Source organism: Coffea arabica, chromosome 7c (genome assembly GCF_036785885.1).
Source record: "Coffea arabica cultivar ET-39 chromosome 7c, Coffea Arabica ET-39 HiFi, whole genome shotgun sequence".
In the NCBI taxonomy this organism is placed as follows: Eukaryota; Viridiplantae; Streptophyta; class Magnoliopsida; order Gentianales; family Rubiaceae; genus Coffea; species Coffea arabica.
Window position 1 is genome coordinate 18,871,602 of NC_092322.1, and position 27,423 is coordinate 18,899,024.

The following is a 27,423-nucleotide window of genomic DNA, read 5'->3' on the forward strand; positions in this document are numbered from 1 at the left end:
GAGATTCTTGTGCCTCTCCCATGATTTATATAAGAATTCACAGTTGTATTGACAAAAACTTGCAATGTCTTTCCTTAATTTAGCAGTTCTGCCAGATGAAAATATCTAAACAATTCATTCCAAGTGCTAAAAGTATTGGGGCAATGAGAATTCAACAATACCTTGGCTTTATTATAAAGTGAATATTGAACCAATTTAAAATTTGAAGTTTTTCTCCTAACTCCATTAGACTTAATTGTATCACATATTTCAAGAAAATTCGCCAAGTGTGCATTAGTACCTTGAATAGAGTTAGTTTCACAATGATCTTGTTGAATCATTTGGATCAAGGATGGCTTGATTTCAGAGTCATTTGCATTGACCATGGATCTTGTGCTACTGGTTTGCACACCCAAAGCACTAAGCAGTGCAAAGTCATGCAAAGCCCTTTAATATATTTCTAGCTGTTCAACTCATTCCTCCACCCTTTTTTCTTCCTTCTTTGACTCTCCCTTCACCCGCCTTCTTGTCTTTCTAGTTGTTGTTTTGAATTCTGGATCGGGTTGAGTAGTTAGGAGCAAAAACCAGTGCATAAACTATTGATAGGGTATAAATGGTAGCATTTTCACGTGTAAATTGTTAGTTAATCATGATATTTGAACTCTAATTTGGATAGAAACTATTTAATTTTTATCTTATGTTGTTCTAATTGGTGGAGAGCTCATTTGAGAGAAAATGGACCACTCTTACAAGTTTGGGACAAGGCAAACCGAAGAAAAGAGTAACGGAGCAAGACGAAACTAGAAGAAACAAGGGCTGCAGAATTTACATGGATTCACGGGTGGTCTAGCACTGGTCATCAGTTTGGACTTCATATCGGACTTATTTTGATTCATTTGAGTTTTGAGCTTCACCCAATGACCGGCACTGGACATAGGTTGGTCTTCAGGGGAAATTGGCTTAGTCACGACTTTTTTCAGCTCCAAAAAGCATAATCCTACTATATTTGGGTTAGAATTTTAGAAAACTATGAATAGAGATTATCTAGAACATTTTTATGAGAAAAAGCATGAGGCCAGTTTTAGTTCATCACTTTTCAAATCCTCTTCTTGAGAGATCTAGATGAAGAGGACACAACCAAGAATCAAGGAGTGATCAACATGAAGATTAAAGCATCAAAGACTTTTTTTTTTTTTTTTTTTACATTATTCTCCAATATTGTATTTGTTTCCTGAATTCTTGATTTATATCATGTTTATGTTGAACTAATTTGTTTCTAGAGCTAGGATTTTGTGAAAGAGTATTGGTTAATTATTTTGGTTAAATTCTTAACATTTGCGATGATTTATCTATTTTGGTTTTAATTACATGTTTGTGTTTAGCCATTATAGACATGTTTTTAGGGTTTATATTGAATTGAAAAGGGATATAAAACTATACACTAGATAGACAAACATACTTAGCCTAATTATGAGAATAAGTTAGCATTTGTATGATGTAACTAAATCATCTAAGATGTTAAAGACTACAATTAAATACTTATGATCTTAATGAGATGTGAGATTTGATTGGGCCTAATTATGAGAATAAGTTAGCATTTGTATGATGTAACTAAATCATCTAAGATGTTAAAGACTACAATTAAATACTTATGATCTTAATGAGATGTGAGATTTGATTGGGCACAATTTAGATGTATTACAAGATAATCTAAAGTACCTTTATGTGATATATTCTTGGTTTGTTAAAAAATTAACTGGATAATTAATTCAAACTTTAGATCAAAATCTCAATGCTGGTCTCTTGCCAATTGTGTTCTCAACATTATCTAATTTGACTTGATTATTTGTTTTCTTCCCTAATTTTTTAAAAATAAATCCTTTGAATTTGAATTTTATTGTTTTCTTTTCATAATAATTGAAGAAGAGAAAATTAACTCGTTTTTGTAGGTTCGACCCTTATAATACTCCAGGTAAATTATTATTAGATCGACTCTGTGCATTTGTAGAATTTATCAATCAAGTTTTTGGCGCAATTGTCAAGGATGACGCTTAACTTTCTAGCTTTAATTATTATTTGTGTTTATTCTTGACCTTTTACTTATATTTTATTCATTATCTTGTAGGTACTTGTCACCTTGGAGTTCAGTAAGCCGGGAAATTTAGATAACCCCGAGATTGTAGAAGAAAATAGGAACAATGGCAACAATCAATGGCAGGTAGTATCACCACGTGCTTCACTTGTAGGACTTCAATTGAAGGACATCTAACATCCGGTGGCAGTAGCATCTCCTCATTGTATTCGTCTGAGTGATGAGGTGAGGAACTATGAGTCAAAGACAATCGATTTTAACATGCTGCTAGCTTTCCATGGTCTTTCTAATAAAAATTCCCTCATTCATTTGATAGTTTTACTTGGTGGTCTAAACCTTTCCTTTGCATGGAATTATAGAAGATGATCTTAGTATGAAGTGCACTCCTTTTTGTCTCAAGGATCATTCAAAGTCATAGTTGTTAAATTTGCGAGAGGAGTTTTTGAAAACATGGGAAGATGTTTATAATATCTCTATGACAAAGTACTATTCACCTCAAAAAACACTTGATTTGAGGAACAGGATTCGTACATTCTCTCAAGTGGAAGGCAAGCCCATTCATGAAGCTTGGGAGTAGTACAGGTTAGTACTTGCTTAATATCCTCATCATCAGTATTCCTTGGCATTGCTAGTACAATTCTTTTATTATGGCTTGGCATTTACAATCTAGAACATGGTGGATTTTGTAGCAAGATAATTTTTTGGAGATAAGACCTCGGAAGATTAAGCTAATGCACAATGTAGTTAGATGAATCTAGACATATTCAACACTTCCCCTCAAGTTGGAGCATACAAATGATATGCGCAAGCTTGCTACATATATATTTTATTTGAGAACTTTTGAGTGACTTAGTGAGAAAATCTACAAGTTGATCATTTGAATTAACAAACCATGTCACAATAACATTGGAAATCAATTTTTCCCTCACAAAGTGACAATCAGCTTCAATTGCTCAGTCATCTCATGAAAGACTGGATTGGAGGCAATATGGAGTGCAGCTTGATTATCGCAAACTAACTTCATGGGGTCATGAATCCCTAAATTCAATTCACTGAGCAATTGTTTAAGCCATATCAGTTCACATGTAGTCATAGCCATAGTTCAATATTCAGTTTCAGCACTAGATCTAGCAATCACATCTTGTTTTTTTACTTTTCTAAGATATTAAGTTGCCACCAATCAAAATACAACACCCTGTGGTAGAACGACGATCAATAGGTGATTCTGCCCAATCTGCATCAGTGTTACCAATTACTTGCATGTTTCCTCTATTAGTATACAACAATTCTTGGCCAAGTGCTCCTTTGATATATCTGAGAATGCAAATTGCTGCATTCCAATGAGTATCACACAGGGAGTCCAAAAATTGACTCATAACTGAGATAGGAAAAGATATGTCAGACCGTGTTACTATAAGATAGTTCAATCATCCCACAGGTCTTTGATACTTTTCAGGATCTTTAAGTGGCTTCCCCTGTCATGGTAATAATTTAACATTGGGATTAGGGGTGGGCAAAAAAATTCGCCGATCCGAAAACCCAACGAACTTGATCCGTTCTGATTCGAAAAATAGGATATCCGATCCAATTTTTCTTAGCGGGACAGATAAGGGTCGGGTACCCACAAAAATCGGGTATGAATACGGATCAGAAAAATAAAAACCCGCGGGTACCCAACCCGCAGGGTATATTTTATAAATATTAAAAAATTAGGGATCATTTTATAACTTTGTAATTTTAGGGAAGGAAATCATCTTCAATTTGGTTTTTCTTGAATTCTGGAAATTAACATCTTGAATTCTTGAAAAAATCTTGAAGTTTTTGGGTTTTGGGAACCAAATCTTGGTAAACAACCAAGGACGTCACGCGAGATTGCTCAAATAACCCTTGCCTTGCAAGTAAGAATGTAACTCTCCAAAGGAAGAGAAAATAAACTAAATTTTATTCTCAATGATCTCTGCCCTTTGCTGGTACAAAAGGTGCCTCTTTATAGGCTAGAAACCTAAGGGCCTAATCCTGTTTTGGTCAAGGATTGGCGGCCCATCTGCTTAAACTAGAAAGGGAATTTCGGTCCACACTTTGGCACAAGTGGGCCGACTTATTGACTCCAATAATTGACAAGACTAACTAATTAAAACATGACACCATAATAACCAATCCAACTAACAAAACTAGTGGCTAACATTGCTAGTGCTCGGCCCAAATAGCTAAGGGCACGCTTGATGCTTCCTTGACCTGGATCAATGTGTAGATGACTTGATTAGCAACTTCCAAGCCTTCAATGTTCCTATAGATCCCTTGTTGATCTTGAACACTTCGAATAAGGGTTTGAAGACATTCTTTGAAACGTTTCGCCCTTGCACGTGTAACTGGGCCAAGTGGAACTCTTACTTGATCATCATTTGGACTCAAATCCGAGCACACATCAGATCCTCCTTAGAAGGTCTGGTATCAACTCAATAGAATGATGGCATATCTTGTCATCAATCCAATTCCAATACCCACAGCCACCAACTTCTTCTGAGCAAACGGCGTACCTTCTCCCTGGATTTCTATCAGTCCAAGAAGTAATCATCTTTGTGACTTTACCGCAAGGACAAATAGGAAGCACAAGGCTGCGATATTTGAGCATTTTTTCTTGTCTCTTTGCAGACTTCTCTCTCTTCCCTCTGCAATTCGTTTGTTGAATAAGTTAACAGTTTGGTAAGGAAAAATGAAAAAAGAGGAGTTGTTCCCTTTTTGCTTAGAAGATGCGGACAAAAATGCCCTTCTTCAAAGCATGCTATCATTCGTGTGATTTGGCTTTCCGGTTGTAAAATCGAAAAAACTGGCCAAAAGAGTCACAGGTGCCCAATTTTACAAGTTTGAGGGCTAAAAGTTGACTACAAATAGTTAAGAGACTAACTTTTACCTAAACTAAAAGTTAAAGGGTCAAATGGATAATTTTCACTATACTTAACTATTAGAGTTTGCTTTGTCCATTAGTTTTGGCAATTAAATGAAGTCTTATAGAAACAGGCAAATAGATACAAAATTATACGCTTACCTATACTTTATATCATATGCTTAACTATTAGAGTTTGCTTTATCCGCTAATTCTGACAATTAAATGAAGTCTTATGGAAGCTGACAGATATACTAACCTATCTATGCAGTTTTAGTAAATTTTTTCCTAATTTGTTAGGGTGATGCGTGTTGGACTGAGTTGATTGTAATTTTTTTTTTGGTGAGATAGTGGATTGTCGTACTAGAAGAGAAATTTATACTATATGGATCATTTCAGTCCAAATAGAGCAAATTAGATAAGAAACACCGATAATATTAAAAAGCGAGAGATCCAGTCATGTTATCGGCAGTTGGGGATCCATCCTTTGGGTACATGAAACATCTACTTCTTGACTTGTTTTCTAGTGTTAATGTTACCGATATAAAATGTGAGACTTGTGTTTTGGTTAATAATCATAGAGTCTCCTATCCAATCAATCTTAATAAGCATAATACTTCATTTTTTTAATGCATTCAAATGTATGGGACCCTTACCGATTATTTCATCTATTGATAATCGTTGGTTTGTAATCTTTGTAAACGATTGTACTCGAATAACTTGGTTATAACTGTTGAAGTATGAAGCATTGGATGTTTTAAAATCATTTTATTCAATTAATCATGCACAATTTTTAGCCATAATCAACCTTTCATTCACAATGCTACCGGATCTCCTGAGCAGCCAAAGCTCACAAGGCTATGGAGAGGAAATATTTCTTTTAGCATATGCTTTCAGCCCTAGGACCTTGGACTGCGAAATAAGAGCTTCATGTTTACACTGGCTTGGTAGAAAAATGTAAGGGAAAATAATCGATTTCATCCTTCACATTTCACAAAAATATTCTTTTCGTCCCTCACTTTTGAAACGAAGCAATTTCGTCCTTGACATTTAAAAACTGAAGTTCTTACATCCCTGAACCCAAATTTCAATCTGAATCAAACCACCAATCAACCTGATTGCAAATTTCGGGGGTGTAATTGGTAGATCACTTGGTTAACTCAATTTGATATTCATGTAAAATTTAATGAACCCAAAAATAAAAAATAAAAAATTATAACATAAAAAAGAAAGATTAATCTTTCCTACATTATCGTTGTATACACTGACGGTTTTATGTACTGTCATATCATTTCAATTTAAATTTAAACACCAAATTTTAGATTTATGATACACATCTAGATTCGCAAGCGGATATACTAACGGTGTATGAAAAGATTTACCAAAAAAAAAAAAAAACTCTACTATTCCAAGACAAAAAATAGCCTTTTATGTTATAGTTTTATTTTTTTCTGGTTTAATAAATGTCATGTGAATATGATGAAATTGACCGAGTGATCTATCAATTTTATTTTCAAAATTTATTACTGGGTTATTGAATGGTTTTATTCAGATTGAAAATTAGGTTCAGGGATGTAATAGCTTTAATTTTTAAATGTTAAGGACAAATTTGCTTTATTTTGAAAGTTAGGGACGAAAAGAATATTTTTGTGAAATGTGAAGGATGAAACATGTCATTTTCCCAAAATGTAATAATGGGAAGTCTGTGATTCTGTTCCCAAAGAGAGGTCTGTGAAGTTGTGTAGGAAGTTTGTTGCTTTTGAGAAGCAGTACGGAGATAGGGAGTGGATTGAGAATGGGGTTGTGGGGAAGAGGAGGTTTGAAAATGAGGATGAAGTTAAGAAGAATTATTTGAATTCTAATGCTGGGTTTGATTAGATGAGGTTGACAGAGAGCTTAGGGTTAGAGAATTAAAGAGGTTTACGGGTAAGCAATTTCCACTGTTTCTCTAGCTGAGGAGATGAGGTGTTGCCAGAATATATATACCTGTGGATTAGATATGTTTTGTACAATGAACTTGATGCTCTGGATATAGTTGAACGTGCAAGAGAAGCTGATAAATCGTGCCTGAAGTTATACATTCCAAATTTATACATGCCTGAGAGCGAGCACGTTCCATCTTTGAGCTTGTAATTCAGCAACCTACATTAGACACTCTAAGGTTACTGTGGAAGGAATACATTGACTTTGAGATGCCTAATGGTGAAATTGAAAGAGCTAGAGCCCTCTATGAGAGGCTGCTATATCCTACAAAACACCTTACGATCTAGTTGACCTATGATAGACTCGAGGCATCTGAAGATGATGTTCTTCAATAGAAGGAAAGATGCATTGAGTGAACTAGAGGGGTTCTGGAAAGAGATCTGAATTATTTCATAACTTTTGCACCTGAGCTGAAAGAAGAAACGACAATACTGCACGAAGAGTGTTTAAATTTGGAGAGCAGTTGTGGGGAGCTTGGCAATGTTGATTTGGTTTATGTTTAGTAGGCAAGAAAAAACTCAAGAAGAAGAGGCATATTGAGACCGCAGATGGTTGGCAATGTATGAGGAATACACTGACCATCTGTTCTCTAAAGCAACACAGTGTAAAAGTCTCAAAATTACCCTCATGTCTTTTAATTAGAATTATTGCATTTCAATGTGGCATTAATTAAAAGAAATCAAACACTCCAATTGACTACATCTCAATAGCATTGATAATTATAATTAAAAATTGCTCATTAAAAACTATTTGCCTAACTTTGCACTCCATCTCCAGTTATTATACACATCAAAATTTTTTAATTGAAGCATGAAACATTTCTCATTAGTCATTATTTGAGATTGGAAAAAAAAAAAGCAATGTCAAAAAATAGATAATCTTTGAAAAAAAGAGAAACATAGAGAAGAAAATAACCCTTATTCATTTGTATATCTTCATACAAATGTCAAGAGCAAATTTCATAATTATCTACATTTTACCAATATGAAGAAATAAAAAAAAGCAAAATATAAAACCCAATTATTTCAATCAAATGAATTTTAACTAAAAATTAAATAACTGGTCTAAAATGTTTGAGCATTAGGAATAATTTACATTCTCTATTAATAACAAAAACATTTAGGTAAAATGTAAATAGTCCAAATTCAATGAATATTATACTTCATTTTATCCTATTGAAATACATATAAAAATTAAAAAGCTGAACAATTAACAAGACATAAAACAAAGCACTTAAATGTTCATGCAACTAACAAACATGCAAACAATTTAGTTTTAATTGAAATGACAATTCATGTCACCCAAATTCAAGCAAATAATAAAAAATTTCCTATATTTCACCTACAATCAACTAACTAATTTTGATATCACAATTAGAGCTTTTTCGTCTAAGACAAAAAGGGAAAAAAATCTATGGATTAATTTGAACGTATCTATATTGAACATGCCATTTATCATATGAGTGCGGAAAAGGAATAGTTGTTGTTTGTGCTTTATGTTGCATTGTCTTCAAACAAAATTATAAAAACAATAGAAGGTAAATGAAAAAAAGAATACTCTTTTTTTTTCCGAAACGGTAGAAATTTTATATTACAACCAAACTATACAATGTTGGAGCAAGGGCTCCCATTTTTACATCAGTGCATTTAGCACTCTAAGGTGGAGTAATTCCACTCCATGTCACAAAAGTTTAAAAGAGCAATTTTGCTCAAACAATGGCATAGGCTATCAATATCCTCATTTAACCTATCAAAAAAGCACATTCGAAACCATGAGGTCATTGTTTGTATGTCTTCTATTATAGTGGCTGACTCCAAGCTCCTGGCTTTTCCAACTCGGATTTGGTCTAGCAGCTTCCTATCCTCAATTCGTATCTTGATGTCTCTCCATCCCTTCATTGCTGCTTTGATCATACAAAGCCTCACAGTTTCTACAGTGTCTTGAGCTTTGTTCCTTGCTTGCCTTTCCTTTAGCGACCAGCCTGCAATTCCTTGGTTTGCGCCATTCACAGCTGTGATGCCTATACCAAAGGATTTATTTCCTTTCTGGTGTTGGGTCGCCAGCTTTAGTGTTACCACTTTAGAGTCAGTTTGCTCTCTTTGATTGTTCTCTTCTTGCCTTATTGTTTCTGTTGTGCTTCTTCTTGGTCTTTGCTGGATTGCCTCCTGGTATTCTTTCCATTCTTTAGCAGCTTTTTCACTCACTTTTAGGGGATGTTGTTGCGCTGAGTCGAACATTCTGGCATTTCTCGATGTCCAAATATGCCACAACACGTTGATAGTTAGCGCTAGGTGATCATCACCTTCTTGCCTGGTTCTTGCATGCATCATCATGGAGGTCCACCATTGTTTGAAACAGCTTGTTTGGTCTTCCAATACATCCCAGTTAACTAATGCAAATTTCCATATTCCTTTTGCTATCTTGCATTGCAGCAACATGTGCTCAGTTGATTCCACCTTATCTCCACATCCACAGCATATCGGGTCTCCCCTTTGTGTCCTATGGAAGATTTGAGCCTTTGCTGGTATCCCCTTGTTGATACATTTCCACATAAAAATTTTCAACTTATATTTGATAGGTAGCTTCCAAAGTGCCTTCCATAATTCCCTGTCTGTTTGTTGATAGCTGCATCCTTGTCTTTCGTTGCATTGTTCCATTCGTTCCCTCTTCTCTTGTTGCAGATGTTTGTAGCCAGACTGTACAGTGTATTGGCCTGTTTTGCAGTGTTTCCATGCCAAGCTATCTCCTCTTTCTGCTTGGCTTATTGGGATGTTGAGGATGTGTTCTGCATCTTCTCTATTAAAGACTTTAAAGATTAACACTCTATTCCATCTATGCTGGACGGCAAGTTACTTCCCTCTGGTTTCTGAGTTTTTATCCTTCCTCCTCCGTCGTTGTTAATCCAGTTGTCCTCCCAAATGTTGGTTCCCCTGCCATTTCCTATCCTCTTTTTGCACCCTTCTCTAATTACCTCTCTGGCACTCATTAGACTTTGCCAAATCCAGGATGCATTTTTGGGGATTTGCTCTCAAGTATTGAACCTTCTTGGAAGTATTTACCTTTCAGAAACTTACTTTCCAGAAGGTTGGGTTGGGTCATTATTCTCCATACTTGTTTTGCAAGTAAGGCTTTGTTGAACAACTGAATATCCTTGAAGCCCATTCCTCCTTCTTCTTTAATTCTGGTGCATCTCTCCCAAGCAATCCAATGCTGCTTATCTTTTTTTTTTCGTTTTATCCCCACCAACATCTAGCCATGATAGAACAAATTTCCTTGCATAGCTTTTGGGGAAGCTTGTAGCAAGACATGGCGTACGTTGGCATAGCCATGGTTACTAACTTCAATAGAGTTTCCTTGCCAGCTTGGCTGAGTAGCTTTGTCTTCCAATGATCCATCTTTTTCCTTATTTTGTTCTTTATGAACCCAAAATCTGTTCTTTTGACCTTGTAATTATCATTGGCAGACCCAGATACTTCCCCTGATGTACAGCCTGGATTCCTCGCAGTTCTTCCCCTATTGTTTCCTTCACCCTCTGATCACTGTTCTTGCTGAAAAATACTGAGGAGTTTTCTAAATTGATTAGTTGACCTAATGCTGCTTCATATTTGTTCAAGATTGCCTTCAGTTCTTTTGCTTATTTTTTATCAGCTTTGATCAGTATTAACTAATCATCTGCAAAAAAGAGATGGGTTAATGCAGGACCATTCCGGCTGATCTTCATTCCTTCAATCTTCTTGCTAGTTTCTGCTTTTCTGAGTAGGCTGGAGAACCCTTCTAAACATATTAGGAATAGGTATGGTGAAAGGGGGTCGCCTTGCCTTAATCCTCTCTCTGGCTTTACAAGTTCTCTTGCTTCTCTATTCACGCTGAAAAAGTAGGACACGGTAGTTATACAGTTCATTATCCACTTAATCCAGATGTCACAAAAACCCATTTTGTTCATCATTGCTTTCAAGTAATCCCATTCCACTCTATCATAGGCTTTAGACATATTAAGTTTAACGGCCATGCATCCCACTCGCCCGTTTCTTTTGTTTTTCAGATGATGAAGAAATTCATGAACTAATATGACATTGTCCAGAATTTGTCTACCCGCAACAAAGGCAGCCTGATTTTTGCTTATGCACTTATCTAACACAGGTTTGAGTCTGTTCACTAAGATTTTGGAGATGATTTTGTAAAGAACAGAGCATAAACTTATAGGTCTAAAGTGCATTAAGCCAGTAGGAATTGGAACTTTGGGAATTAAGGAGACAATTGTGTGGTTAATGGCTTTTAGCATGTGACTTGAATGAAAAAAACCTTGAGCTGCCTCTACTACCTCTGTCAATACTTGAAAAAAAGAGAATACTCAACTACCTCTGTCAATGAAATCCCAATTGGTGACAATGAACATTCACACAAAAATAATTAAATATGATGGATTAAAAATGCCCTTGTGAATTAAATAATTTACAAATCTCTCAAAGAGCGCCCGTGCCCTGTTCACTTCATTGTACCTCGACTCGAACCTCATATAGGGCAACCAACTTGTTGGTTTGGTTGCTAGTCCATCCACCGCCCAAAAATTTGCCTAGCAGTGGCAATATTTTCAAACCATCTCCTCTATGTTTCAGGCTTGATTGATAAACCTATTCTCATCTCAAATTCTGCATATTTCAACAACATGCTTTGATCTAGATAGTGTGCCTCAATGACACGTTCCATTTAGGAACAGGCATGGCTGAAATTTTGCTAGGATTCTTGCCATCTAGCGTAATTAATCCAAAGGCTTCCATCGGCTGCGACTGGTTGCTTGAGTTTTTGATTTGGTATTCCTCGAGCTTGATTGAATCTATTATATTTTGCTTGGACACAGGCAAATATGGGATTAAAGGAGTTCACAAGCTTCCCAGAAAAGTTGCTCGAAGGTAGTTTGTACGGTCGCCTTTTTTGATATTTGAATCTCGACCCCAATACATAATTTTAAAAAATAGAAAATTGAATGGTGTTTTTTGAGGAACTTTTGTATCGAATATGAAACAAAAAGGATCCAAAACACAAAGAGCTATGGATTTGGGGTTAGGACTAGAGTTCCCTGATGAAACAAAAATAGTAATAAATGGAGATGATCAAGATACAAATGCTATGATAACAAGAGCAGTTGAATTAAGTTGCCTTGAATTTTTAGGTGAAGTAACTTACTTTAAAGACATCAACTCAGCTCAAAAATATACAAGCATTTTGCATAAATTAACACTTTGTGACATGTGTGATATAGATAGGTATATCTGTATCTTCCAAAATTATTATTATAGAACCGATGCGAAGGAAAGAGGAACATATTTACAAATGTTTTTCTCAATAATACCAATTCCTTGGAGTAAAAAACTAAGAGAAGAGTATAATCCAAGCACTAAAGATATGTTAGGAAAAAGAATATGTTATGCCTTAGAAAAATTAAGTAAGTGGCATGAAAAAATAGTCTTTATAGAAAAACTCATAAATTAAAAAACCAATTGGGACTGCATAGTAATAAAATAAGTATGCCAACTCAAATAGGATGCAACACTCCTTATTATTATCATAAAATAAAAAGTAAATACAAAAAATGCAAATACTTTATAAAAAGATATATGAAGATAAGAAAGGCTCAATATTATAAACATAGGGATAAATTTTTGAAAAAGAAAAAGATATATAAGAAGAATAAAAGAAAAAGAAATATAACTGATTGTCAATGTTATATTTGTAAAGAAATTGGACATTTAGCAAATCAATGCCCTGCAAAATTTAATAAAAAGAAATTTGAATTAGGCGATGATGGTGAAGAACTATTCAATGATAATGAGTTACTAGAAATTAATAAATTTGTAGAAATAGAAGACATTTCCTCAGATGAAAGTATATTTATCTATGCAGATAAAGAATATGAAATAAGCAGTGAAGATGAATGAAATAGAAGAAGAGAACAATAATTCTTTTGAAATAATAGATATTCATTCAAAAAATTGGGAGAATATAGCCAAAAGGCACTTATAGATAGAAATATATTAGCAAAAATAAATTTTTTTTAATAAATTCTTATAATGAATTCAATGTACCTGCATTAGAAAAGTTAAAATTTTATCTAAGAAAACACCATGAGTTTGTTTGGACAAAGATAATTTGGTTTGCAAAATTTATTCTCACAAATCCCAATCACTTTTTTATCTTCCCAATCACCTTTTTATCTCACATACATCAAATCACAAAAAATGCTACAGTAAATATCTCAAATAAATCATCCAAATAAACTCTTATCCAAACAAACTCATATGTTTTATGGAATAAACCTCAAAAAAAATATGCCAGAATATAGACTTACTACTTATAATATAATGATTCCATTAATAACTAAAAAAGATATTTATAATAAATTAGAAAATATAGTAGAAAAAAGAGAATCTATAGGATGGATACATATGGCGTCTATCCAAATGGTTATGTGGTCTACATTTGGAGAAGAGCTAAATACTCCTATAGATCTTGCTATAATAGATAATAGAATGAAAAATAAGGAAGAAGCTACCCTTAGTATTAGTAGAGGAATTCATAAATATAAAAAGCTAATTTTTAATATATATCCAAAAATTTCTTATAATATATAGGATAAAGATTTTGATAAAATACTTTCCTTTAATTTCAATATAGAATACATGTAATTATGTCATCTATCTTAAAGAGATTTGTTTTACTTGTAATTAAATTAATTATCTGCTTTCATTGTAGAAATTTGGAAATGGATGACTTTGTTGGACAATTATTATTGGTTTTTATCAGTTGCCAAATTCTAGGTGATAGGTCTAGTGAATTGTATCCTAGTTTTCCATCTTAAAATTGCTTATGCATCCATTTCTTATCAATAGGTTAGTACGACAATTATGACTGCCTCATTTTAACAAGTAACTGGTAATTGGAGGATGATTATCCAATTGCATATCTATGGCACATGTTTTGGGTATTGTTAGGAGTAACTGTTAGGAGTTTTGTGGTTTAAATAACTACTTTTATAGAAACACTTGTCTTTCATCTAAAATCACTTCTTCAAAAAAATTTTATCATTGTTTTAAATCTTGTTCTACTACTTAACATAAGATTTGATTTCCCTTGCCAAGAAATTTAATAGAACAAAACAAGTTAATTCCTTGATTTTTTTTGGTCCTTTGCAGTATTTCATAGGTATGACAAAAGTATAGATAGTATTCAAGAATTGAAAGCTCTAATCTGGCTAGCAATTTAGGAGTTTGGTGGTATAAATAACTACTTTTATAAAAACGCTTGTCTTTCATCTAAAATCACTTGTTCAAAAAAATTTTATCAATGTTATAAGATTTGATTTCCCTTGTGAAGAAATTTAATAGAACAAAACAAGTTAAATCCTTGATTTTTTTGGGTGCTTTGCAGTACTTCATAGGTCTTACAAAAGTAGAGAAAGTGTTCAAGAATTGAAAGCTCTAGTCTGGCTAGCAATTTGTACTAGACATGTAAAACCTTTCATTTACGAATGCTACTCGCTCTCCCAAGCAGCAAAAGCTCACAAGGCTATGGAGAGGAAATATTTCTTTCAGCCCTAGGACATTGGACTTTGAAATTAGAGCATCATGTTTACACTGGCTTGTGGAAAAACGTGCAAAGGGAAAAATATATTGCTTCAAGTTAACCGCATTGAGAATGTCAGAAAATGTCAAAAAATGTTTAGGGTTTGTCTAAACAGATTTCTTGCTTCAGTAAGAAAATGTCAGGAAAAAAAGTTAACCGCATTGAAGTGGTCAAATGCTACAGTTAAAGCAAAAGCTGAGACCAAGAAAGTTTTTGGAGAAGTAGAAAACTAAAACTACTGCTACAGACTCTATATGACTAGGATGCTTTGCACGTGAGTATAGTAATCCAAATATAATATTTTTGTAAATAATGCACATGAGTATAGTAAATAATATACGTGCTTTGCATGTAAGTATAGTAATCCAAATATAATACTTTTGTAGCTACTAAAATTTGCTGTGAAAATTTGATTATCTACCTCATAATATAACTTATGTATATTTTTCAATTTCTCTGACTAATTTTGGCTGCAAGTATTATTCAAATTTGAACTCTTTGACCTCAACCTATTAGAAATTTTTTTTTTTAGCTTTTATTGATTAAATTTGGATTGACTTTGATAACATTTATTAACACTATCATGTTTTTTATCAAATGTGTTGTGATTACCCTTAAATTATAATAAATTACAAAATTGCATATTTTCATATAGTTCAAAATATTGTTATTAAAAAGGAAATATATATGTACATATGGAGTATGGGAGAAGTAAATCTAATTTGTAAGTGCAATTAAAATTTTAAAAGGAATATTAGAATACAATATGAATTCACTTATTAGATCTTTATCATTCTGATTATTGTACTATGCATCTAATTTCCTTCCTTCGATGCATTTGCAAACTCATTTATTGCTCTACATATGTATTTTTCCAATTGAAAGTAAAATTTATGATGGACTTTCTAGTAAGGTTATTATATTTTAACAAACAAAAAACTAAGATTTGGTTCAATTATTAAACACTTCCTGAATACTATTTGCAATATCAATACTTTTGATTACTGATTATTTAACTGTAGAATTACAAACAGTTGAGTATTTAAGAATAAAATACATGAATGGTATTTCTTTTTTCTTTAGACTCAAGTTTTCTACAATTTTTATTTCGTACTCTTTGTTATTATTTAATCCACAAGAGTATTTTCAATCCATCATATTTAATTATTTCTGTGTGAATGTTCACTATCATCAATTGAGATTTCATTGACAAAGGTAGTCGAGTATTCTCTTTTTCATTTATCTTCTATTGTTCTTATAATTTTGTTTGAAGGCAATGCACCATAAAATACAAACAACAACTATTCTTTTTTCGTACTAATATGATAAATGGCATGTCTACTATGGATATGTTTCAATTAATCCATAGATTTTTTCTTTTTGTCTTAGACAAAAAAACTCTGTTTGTGATATCAAAATTAGTAAGTTGGTTGTCGGTGAAATATAAGAAAACTTTTTATCATTTACTTGGATTTGGGTGACATGAATTGTCATTTCAATTAAAACTAAATTGTTTGCATGTTTGTTAGTTGCATGAACATGTAAGTGCTTTTTTTTATGTCATGTTAATTGTTTTGCTTTTCAATTTTTGCATGAATTTCAATAGGATAAAGTGAAGTATAATATTCATTGAATTTGGACAATTTACATTTTATCTAAGCGTTTTTGTTATTAATAGAGAATGTAAATTATTCATAATGCTCAATCATTTTAGACTGGTTATTTAATTTTTAGTTAAAATTCATTTGATTGAAATAGTTGGGTTTTATACTTTGCTTTTTTTTTTTTTATTTGGTTGGATAATTGTGAAATTTGCTCGTGATATTTGTATAAAGATATACAAATAAATAATGGCTCTTTTCTTCTTGTATGTTTCTCTTTTTATGATCTCAAATAATGACTAATGAAAAATGTTTCATGCTTCGATTAAAAATTTTTGATATGTACAATAATTGGAGATGGAGTTGAAGGAGGTAAATAGTTTTTAATGAGCAATTTTTAATTATAATTATCAATATTGTTGAGATGCAATCAATTGAAGCGTTTTATTTCTTTTAATTAGTACAACATTAAAATGCAATAATTCTAATTAAAAGACATGAGGATACTTTAGGGATAACAAAAAATAAAATAAAAAGGTGTTTAGACTCACAAGTGCTTACACTCTCTAATACCAAGATTCACTTTTTATATAGTAATAATGATAATGATAATGATTTGTAATTAGGCACGACCCTTTTCTTTGACAGTGAGTATAATTGGCCATAGACGACTAATGTCATGATTGAAGAATTTTAGATTAGTTAATTATATACTAAACACATGATACGTCATATTATTGGCCTGCATCCCTTTTTTTTTTTTTCAAAAAAGAATTGGCCTGAATCTTTGAATGAAAAAGGGTTGCCAGTCTTCTGATTACTAGATTGCTAGTTGTGGCACGCAGCAAGAAGAGAGCAAGAGAAAATCTAGGAATAATAATAAGGAAACATACGACACGTCATATTATTAGCGTACATCTTAAAATTAAAAAAGGGTTGCTAGTCTTGTAGTAATACTACAATGCTTCTTGTGGCACGCAACAGGAAGGGAGGAAGAGAGAATCTTGGAACAAAAATAAAGGAAACACGGGATTTGTGCAGGATGACTTAGCTACAAGAATTAATAGATTAGCAGAGAGAGCTTACAAAAAAAAAAAAAAAAAAAATCTCTCTGGCTGCGCTTTAACTTCTACGTAATATGATGAAAGACACTGGTGCTAAGACATTAAAATTAGTTGAACTCGTCTTTTACACGTCTCTTTGCAAATTACCCACCAAAAAATATATATATATATACTTTTATGATGTTCGCATATATGATGAAAGAGAACCAGTCTACAGCTTCAGCTTTAGCTGTGGCGTTTGACCTCTTCAATGCTGTCAACACGAAGCAATATTTTTCCAGTCACACATTTTTCTACCATGCCAGTGTAAACATGACGCTCTAATTTGGACGTCCAAGGTCCTAGGGCTGAAAGCATACGCTGAAAGAAATATTTCCTCTCCATAGCCTTGTGAGCTTTTGCTGCTTGGGAGAGTGGATAGCATTCGTAAATGAATGGTTTTACATGTCCAGCACAAATTGCGGGCCAGACCGAAGCCTTCAATTCTTGAATACTATCTATACTTTTGTCAGACCTACAAAGTACTGCAAAACACCAAAAAAAAAAAAAAATAATCAAGGAATTACTTGTTTTGTTCTATTAAATTTCTTCACAAAGGAAATCAAATTTTATGTTAGGTAGCAGAACAAGACTTAAAACATTGATAAATTTTTATTTTGAAGTGATTTTATATGAAAGACGAGTGTTTCTATAAAGGTTTCATTCAGACCACAAAACTCCCACCAAAGCCCAGCCGATGAGATGAGGGCAATAAAGAATGTATACTACTTTATATCAGTTGAAACAATGAAACAACAATACCCAAAACATGTGCCATAGATATGCAATTGGATAATCATCCTCCGGTTACCAGTTACACGTTAAAACGAAGTTGTCATAATTGTCATCCTAACCTATTGATAAGAAAGGGATGCTTAAGCAATTTTAAGAAGGAAAAATAAGTTATAATTCAGTAGAATAGCCACCTAGAATTTGGCAACCAACGAAGTCTCATCCATTTCCAAATTTCTTCAGTGAAAGCAGATAATTTAATTACAAGTAAAAAAAATCTCTTTCAGATGGATGACACAAAATTCAAAAATTTAAACTTGGAGCAAAGTCTAATCAAGGTGAATGTCATTATATGAAAGGGTGCGAAGCTAGGTCATCTATAAAATATGCCACTCACATGCCTCCTACTAAGTGCAAATAATAGCATGCGCTTCCACTTGGAGAATAAAACAGAAAAAAGAGTGATAAAGAGGGTCCAGTGTAAAGACGGACTGGCATAAGCATCCTTTTTTCTAACCATACTTTCATCACCCATAATCTTATTCAAAGCACCGAAATTGAGTTTTCAAGGTGTTTTTCAGGAAAAGGTATTGCTCCGAGCCTAAGAAGGGTATTGCTTGAGCCTAGGAGTCAGATAGGCATTTTTTTTTGGGTGTTTCTGTTCACTAACTCAAGATTGTCCAGCTTCAGCATTCCTAAAATCCTATCAATGGTTTACGTCAGCTAAATATACGGAATCTGATTAAGACATAGAACCAAGTCCCTTAATGATGAATTCTTGCAGCCAATAGCCAAACATAAGTGGAAAAATGATTTAAATACTCCACATATTATTGCAATCAAGGACAGTTGGAAAATTATTCATTAACTATAGTTCCGCAACAATAGAGCAACAGCAAAACCCCAATTTCGTTTTATCCTATATGGTAATTAATTCCAATATCCTCGTTTGAATTTGTTAACTATTCAGGAATGGCATCCAAAACCACCCGAAATGCTTATTTCACAAATGCACGTGTACTTTCTAGTCTTTCAAAAATGCAATCTGTTGAAAACAGTTTTACGGTAAGATTCATGGAACTAAATCCATGTACACATGCATGTTCAGGTACATTACACAAATCAGCAAAATTTCATTGCCAGTTAAACTAAATCATCATTCAGCTTCGACTTGCAGATATCTTGGTGGCGTGGAAGTACATAATTCACAATCTCCCCAGTGTAATCCTTCCTAAGTTGATACAAGAAATGACGACGATGGACAAAATTTGGAAAAGTCCAAATCAAGTGAGTAATCTGAATTCTATGCAAACCATAGCATATTTCAACATTGACTAAAATTCATCAAAATGTTACTAACGCAAAAATATTTCACAAGAACAGTAAACTGAAGATAAACCATACTCAGAACTTGTGGGCATTATGGCATATTAGTCAAAAAACTGCAGCCTCATGGATGAACTAAATCTCAATCAGCAATCTACAATTACGCTATCTTAGACGTAAAACAGAAAATTTAGGTAAAAGCTTCGAATACATTTTTGCCTACCCAAACGATTTGAAATTTGATGACAACAGAAAAATGATCAAGCACAAGAAGAGCACATGGCAGTTTGCATGTATCACAAATTTGTCAATACGCATCCAAGGAATGAACCCAATCCTTCATCTTCTTATACATGAAATTGCAAAAAAACCCAAACAATTGAACTCCAAGAGGTGCCAAGTAAATGATGACTCGTGCCCCAAAATAGACATAACCCATTGCCAAGGATGCAGATTCCTATAAGGGTAATAATCAAGAAAATCACAGATGGACGACACTACCTCATGACCCTTACCATAGACAATTGACAAGGTAGCAACTAACATACCAAAGACATTGCTAAACCAACTCAGAACATAGCCAAAAGCCATAGGTGGCCTCCCACCTTGAAGTAGGTAGTGTAGGATGAATACATACCAATACAATTAACCCAAAGAAAAATAAAAAGATAAAGTGCCCAATGCGAAGGTAACTAGCCAAACATCAGCAAATCAAAATACCTTGGATATTTGCATTCTTGGACATCAGAGAATCAATTTGTAATACTTCCAGCGAGAAACCATGCACGTCAACATAAAGTAGTAAACCGCCATTACATAAGATTTTTAAATTCTTACGTAAATTGATTGCCCAAGAATCCAAGACCACATCAATGCCACCTGCCATTGAATGACTCGCATACCATAGAACAATTAAAGAAACATACCAAGACAAGAAAATATCATGAAAATGATCTAAGCATTGTAAGGCACCTGAAAGGGAGCTTTCATTTAATTGGATCACTAAATGGAATTGGCCTATTAGATGACATTTTAAACATGCGGGATAAGAGAGAGTTTTCAGTACAGAACCTTATCAGTGTTTACTTATTAATCTAAGGCTTGGATGTGCTCTTTTCAGGACACACTACACAAGGAAAATTCCCTAAGTGCATTTTAAAATAAAACTTTTTACCTTTAAAAAAAAAGAGAGAGAGAAAAATTAAAAAAAAAAAAAATTTTGTCATCATTGGAAAATCATTATAATGATTTTAACATTAAAAAATAAAAAACAGGGAATGCCCAGAGCATAATAAAAAATGAAGTTAACTGGATTAGAAACTATACCTGTTTCCCGCGCTTGTCTTTGCACTAAAGACACAAAATCTGCATTCCTATAATTGAAGCACTTATCGGCACCTAGTGTCTTGTAAAACTCTTGTTTTTTCAAACTATCTGAGAGACACATTTTCATCCCCACCCAAAAAAAAAAAAGAGGACTCAACAGGAATGTAGGATAAAGTATGCAAATTAAGTAGCTAGCAACAATTTGGTATGTTCAAACCTGCAGCAGCAAAAACCTTAGCTCTCAGGTACTTTGCCATCTGTATGGCAAATACTGCAACATCTCCACAAGATTCGTGTATCTGCATCTTTGCAAAACATAATTAATCAAAATGCCCTGAATGGTGTAAGCCATATTACTAGAACTCTTCAATTTGAACCAGAGGGAATATCAAACACTTAATATAGCAAAACTCTTTCACTAGAGCAGAATCTAAAGAGCAAATTTGAAAGCAAATAGGCCATTCCAACCTAAGCAGCATGGATTCAACTGCTGGAGAGGTTTACCTAAAAAGTATTATGACTTGGAAATCCTTATAAGATTATCGAAATCATCACACTAAAACAGCTTCAAGTAAAAAGGTCAAATTCAAAAGATTATTCCTATAAGTGAACATTTAAAAAGTCTCCTCCATCTTATTAGTCTTGGACAACTTGTTCAATATGAACAACTTAATTGGTACTATGGTTGTGTAAACAATGGGCATACTATGGAAGGTTGTAGAGAAGGGTAGAAATCCCGAGCCTGCATTGAACTCCAAGGATAAGTCTAACGTTCATGAAGAAAACTCAAGAGAGGCAACATGATGTAAGGACCTTGAATTAGAATATAGTAAGAATGGAAGGATGAAATCCTTCCAAAGCACAAAGGAGATGGGATTGTCATACAAGCAAAATTCTGAATTGAAATCCCAACGTTTTTAGCCCAAGAAGTATGGCATAAAATAAGAAAAACTGAAGGAACAGAGTACTACGATCACTTAACACTGAAATAAAAAATGATCTCTGAACTTACATCTCAAAAAGCCTGGCAAAGGACAAACAATTTGGCTTTTTGTAACAGCAATAGTCTGCTGGAAACTCACAGATTCAGTGTGTTTATCAAAGACCAAAAAAAAAATGCCGAATTTCATATTAAGAATTTTTCATCCAGTCTATCCACTCGTAATTCAAACTTCCAATGAGCCCTCAACAATCAGCAATATCCCATCCCAACAATTCCTCTCCTGTTCCCCTGGACATTTTAAATCGAGATACATAAAAACACAACTCAGGCGTTTCCATCCAAGCACTATTATCCATATATCCTAGCTCACAAAATGAGGAGAACAACCAGCTCAAAAATAATCAATTCTTCAATTTCCACAACCACGGGTACAATCACAGGCACAACCAACCCCGTCCACCCCCTTCCAGACAAACAATCTCAACAGGTGGAACACTTCCAAGTCCCCAAACCACCTTCTCATCACAGATTAACGAGAAATCATTTTGGGGTTCATTCATGTACAAGGCAAGAGCCGAGCTAGCAACAATAATCACTCCGGCTCACAGAGAGATGCTCAATCTGAGGGGATGAGCTCTCTGAGGGCTATCTTATTGGGACTCAAATGCGGGTGTTGGATATAGGTGCATATTTAGGTGTCAGATTTTGCATAACTCAAAATTATAGGATCACAGAATATGCGTCCAAATGTTGGTATCGGCGTGGGGATACATTTCTTATTCTCACAGGTGCACGATGATGTTTGAACTATTTGCCTGTTAATTTTATCGATATCGATTTATGAACCCAGTTGGTGTATTGGAGAACAATGCAGCAGATTAGTGTGAAATCAACATTGTCTGATGGAGATGGATCAAAGAATTCAGATGGCTACCAGAGATATTGGGAAGGATATGCAAGTGAACACCAGTGCCAGCAAGCCTGCAGGAGGTAACCATGGCCTCAAAACCACGGTGTATAGACCATGGGCACGGAAATCTATGATGGAGCTAGGTTACCTGAACATGTCTTCGAGCCTAGGCACACCCCATCAACAACGCATGGGTGCTGCTATTGGGTACGCACCAGACTCGGTCAAAATTCTTAGGATGACTTTGACTTTTGTGAGATGTGATGTTGATGGTGGAGGAGGATTGAAGGGAAAAAAAAAGCTCATGGGATCGGAAGAGAGACCAAGAATATTCAGATAGCTGGAGCGGATCTGAGGTGCTAAGCTCATGGCTGTCTTATCCATGGGCTTTTGAAAAGTTAACATAAGCAAATTGAGGAGAGGAGCGATTTGTGAAGATTTAACAAAGAAAGATGAAAAGTTAAGACTCTCGCTAGAAAAGTTAGGCTCTAGTGGATGGTCAATTTCAACATGGAGGCTACTCTCTTGCAAGGATGATAAAATGAAGAGAGATCAGATATTATTAGGTCTCATGAGTGACTTGAAATGTGCATTTACTAATCTTATAAGTAGTGGTATTTAGATACAATCCAGTTAGCAATATATTTAGTTTATCCCCAATACTTTCCAGTATTAGGTGTATGAACCCAAATAGTTCCAACACAAAAACCAGTTTTCACTGTAATCTGCTGTATTTTTTTTTTTTTTGAGCAAATCTGTCGTAAGCTTTTCTAGTACAGCAAATGTCGAAGTCGATATAAATGTATAAAATCAACATGCACATACTTGAAAATGCTCATTGACAATGAGTGTGGTTGGATAGGAGATTATTTGAGATATTATTTGGAATATTTACTGTGGAACTTTTTATAATATGATGTATGTGAGATAATTGGTTAAAAAGACAAAAAGATTGATTGAAAAGCACGTTTATGTACAAGCAAATAACTTTTTTGCATATAATGTGCTATCTAAACAAGAAAAAGAAACACTCAACCATACCAACAACTTGCACACGACTCCCCTGGACTCATACAATTTTAAGTTATGTGAATCCAACACTTGTAAACACACCCGTACTTAACACACACACCCATGTAAAATAGGTATGGAGAATAGAGATATAGTCCCACTATCCTCTAAAGCTGAAATCGGTAGCCCCAAGCAAGGAAGAGCTAATCAGCATGCCAATCCCAGACAGTTTAGGAGTAAGTATGGCTTTAACAGCCTTAGATACTCCACCAGCAGACTTCATAGATTATCTAATCGAAGTTCAACCAACCTCCGATTGGAGAATGGTCAAAAGACAGAACAAGAAAGGCCAGTGTTGATTGCATAACACTCTAAAAGTGCTAATATAAAGGGGGTAGGTAGCTCTTCCTTTAGCAACCATCTCCTTCAATTGGATATTCATAAAGCCAATATAGAGGTGATTCTTCCAACTGAGATAGCAGGTGGTTTTGCTATGAAGATGTGAAAGAGTCTACCCTCTAGAACATTTCTATGGTGGACGCAAGAGGTCTTCAAGGATGTTTCTGGATTCTTTGGGATGATTAACAGTGCAGACAGACCTCCTGAATAAAACTGAGCACGAAATTGATGTGCTGGTCAAGTTATTTCCCTCTTCAACTTGGCTGTCACTGCATTCTATGCTGGTCCCGAGCTAGATCATAGGAAAATATTATAGTCATTCATGTTCTGCTGCAAATTCTTGCTCCCTTCCTTATCTTTGTACGGAGATTTCAATGCAAAAATGTACACACACAAAAAATTGGGCGGCAATGGCATTAATTTTAACAGGCTGACCGTGTTTAAGGAATATCTTGATACTTGTGGATTAATGGAAATGGGTTTGTGGGAGCAAAATTCTCTAGGGTATACAATCCTGACTAATTTATGATAAAATTGACAGGACTCTCTCTGAATGTTGCATGGAGAACTTTGTTTCCTGAAGCTACCACTTTCCTAGCCATAAGTCTGATCATTGTTTGTCTTGTTAAGTTAATGAAATCTGTTCCTGACATTGCTACTTAGACCTTTCAGGTTTGAAAGGTTTTGGTACTCCAGTGCCTTTGTTACGGACATTGTTTGTTTCTCTTGGAGGAACCAAATTGAACCCATAACTAGGTTTATCTCAGCTTTTACTGGTGTTGTGCATGAATGGAGAAGAGTTAATTCTGTAACAATTTTTAAGTGGAAGAGAATTCCTGTTGTACTCGCAACTCGCAAGTCAAGCATTCAAATTACCTTCGCAATTTGGGATTGGAGCCCCAGGCAGAATTTTATTCTCTTTTATCCAAGATATGTAATTTACACAATTTAAATGACCTTTTTCTACCAAAAAATGAGGGGCAAAATTGAACTATCTACAAAGCTTAGCATGGGTGGCGACACATCATAGTACTACCAAAAAAGAAAAGTAAATAGACTACGGGGTTACCAAAATTGTTTTTCCTTGTCCAAGGTTAGCCCGAGATAAAGCACTCCAACCAGTGTATGCCGCCTCTGGAAGGCACGCAGCATTTCGCAAATCCATGTCTGGAGGAGTGCAAAGCACTCGCCAACTAGGTAACACTATCTTTTCAGTGTAGCCCCCACTGTCAAGGAAGGCACAAACCTGCAAAGTACCAATATCCAATCACTGATATTCAACAAAATTATCCTGATGCATATTAAATACAATGCAATCAGCCTAAATTTAGTAGGAAAGATTCAGAGGTAAAAGGTTCCAAATTTATCTCTTTATTGTTAAAGGAAGACAAAGTAGCAGTATCAGACATACACTGTCACCCACTTTATGTCGAACCTTTTCACCCACAGCTTCAATAACGCCCGAACATTCGAGCCCGGGGCAAAATCTCTTTCCATCTGTTCCTTTGAGCCCCTCTAATCTTTGTTCCAAATCTAGCCTATTAACTCCAATGTATGCCACTCTAATCAAAACCTCATAAGCGTTGAGTTTTGGTTCAGGGCAGGCAACCTCTTGCGGCACCAACGCATTTGGCCCTCCTGCTCTCTCTATGAATACAGCAGTCATAGTCTGCTGCGCACATTTGGAACCATCAGGAGGAGAAAAAGATATGCATGAAGCATATCCAGAGAATTTTTTTTACCCATTGTATATAAGTAAGAGAATTAATATGAGAAAATAAAAAAGGAAAACAAGAAAACAAGGAGAGGAACGTTAGAGACCATTGGAACAATCAACTCCAATTGTCATCAATATGGTCTTACCAACTAATGAGGCTGCAAATTCAGGGGAAAAAAAACCACTTTTCTTTCATATGTTCTCATCATCATCTTCTACATGAAAGGACAACTGGAAACTACACAACATTTAACATGCAACTGCATGACTAAAAAGACGGGTAAATTCTGCAGCTGATAGCCTATGACTTGTATACTGACTCCCTATTTTCAAATCAAAAGCTAAACTATGATGAACATTGAATCTATCATGCATCCATGCCCATATCCATAAAACTGAGAATCTTAAAAATGCCATAGCCACCATTCCATCAACAATTAAAAGGCTGTGGAATTTAGTAATTTTGTTATATGTAACTTGAAGAGCTTCCATGACTCGAAATAAGGCTAAGCTTCTAAAGGTGTCACCCCCCTTTTCCAAAAGCCCTCAATTTACAATTTACTAGGACCAACCAATAAAAAGCCTAGAGCTGGAAATGATCTTAGAACTCAATCATGTTCGGGAAAAATAAATCTCAATATCATATCCGACTAGGGGAAAAACAAAAGTTGCGTTTTCATTATGTAGGAAAAACACACATGAAAATACAACTTCGGTCGGAAAAAGCCTAAACCTCTCACTTTTTGACATAACTAAAACTAAATCATGCTTCTAATAAAAACACATCAATCACTACTACAATTTGCTGCAAAGACCTCTCTATTAACAGGCCTATACAATTATCACCTAGACAATTATCGCTAATTTTTCCCCAAAAACAGTCCACGTTTTCAGACATGAACAGAAGCATATGAAGACACCATAAATCATCTTGCTCATGTCCCGAAGCCAATAATAGTTTTCTTTCCGCCAAAAAAAAAAAAAACAATGAGCAACCAAAATTTCAAATTTTCAGAACAGTCCGGTTCTCAACAATCCGAAAAAGAAAAGATATGCGTGTAACTAAAGCAATAAATATTTTGCAACCAATTGTACAAAAATAAAAGAATTAGCACAAGAAGATGAAGTACGGAAAAAAAAAGAAAAAAAAAATAAGGCACATAGGAGAGAGGTAACCTTGTTCGCAGCAGAAGCAGCGGGAATGGGTTTGTCAACACCCGAACCAAGAGAGCACTGGGCGGCCTTTCGTTTTCTGGAGCTTTCCCGACGACTTATGGAGGAATCCGACATTTTGTGGGCTGGGGGAAATAAGCGGCTGGGGAATTGGGCAACAGGAAGAAGGGGAGGGGGGTGGGTTTAACGACACGCTCCGTCTTCTCACAAATAAGCATAACCCACTTTCCTAATCAAATCAAATTCAAAGGCACACACTTTCCCCTTTTGTCAGTTTAAGGCATAATTATTAAATTCGATCCGATCCGCCTCGACGATTCCACTGATCAAATGAATCGTTCATAAAATCAGGCTGAATTTGTAATTGGATCGTTTGTGTGTTAACTTCTCAATGGACCGACGGTTCAACCGATTTGTAACGAACCGATTTTGGGATAAAAATGATTACAAAATGCTCCAACGCTGATTCAAACCTCAGACCTCAAACACAAAAGCTACACGCACCCACCACTAGCCCAACAGCTCACTTGGTGGTTGTTACTCCTTCTATATTATATATTATATTCTTATTCTTATTTTATTTCTTCAAAACAAAACTTGTTTGGAATCTTTTAATAAAATTTT

At 34.6% G+C, this 27,423-nt stretch overlaps 1 protein-coding gene across 7 annotated transcripts; it reads right to left on the reverse strand.

The window, feature by feature from the left end:
- Nucleotides 1-17,175: 17,175 nt before the first annotated feature.
- LOC113699970 (uncharacterized) lies at nt 17,176-27,058 on the reverse strand. Of its 7 annotated transcripts, none has more exons than XM_027220338.2 (7): nt 26,803-27,051; nt 25,321-25,578; nt 24,979-25,155; nt 20,864-20,951; nt 20,647-20,754; nt 20,041-20,199; nt 17,176-17,747 (listed from the first exon to the last, which is right to left on the reverse strand). In XM_027220338.2, the coding sequence occupies exons 1-7, from the start codon at nt 26,914-26,916 to the stop codon at nt 17,449-17,451; spliced, it is 1,203 nt and encodes a 400-aa protein (XP_027076139.1). In that variant the 5' UTR covers nt 26,917-27,051; the 3' UTR covers nt 17,176-17,448. The 7 variants fall into 7 exon arrangements, with proteins under 7 accessions (XP_027076139.1, XP_027076138.1, XP_027076142.1 ...); XM_027220337.2 differs by having other exon boundaries at nt 25,321-25,581; nt 26,803-27,050; XM_027220341.2 differs by having other exon boundaries at nt 20,864-20,945; nt 26,803-27,046.
- Between the last annotated feature and the right edge of the window lie 365 nt (nt 27,059-27,423).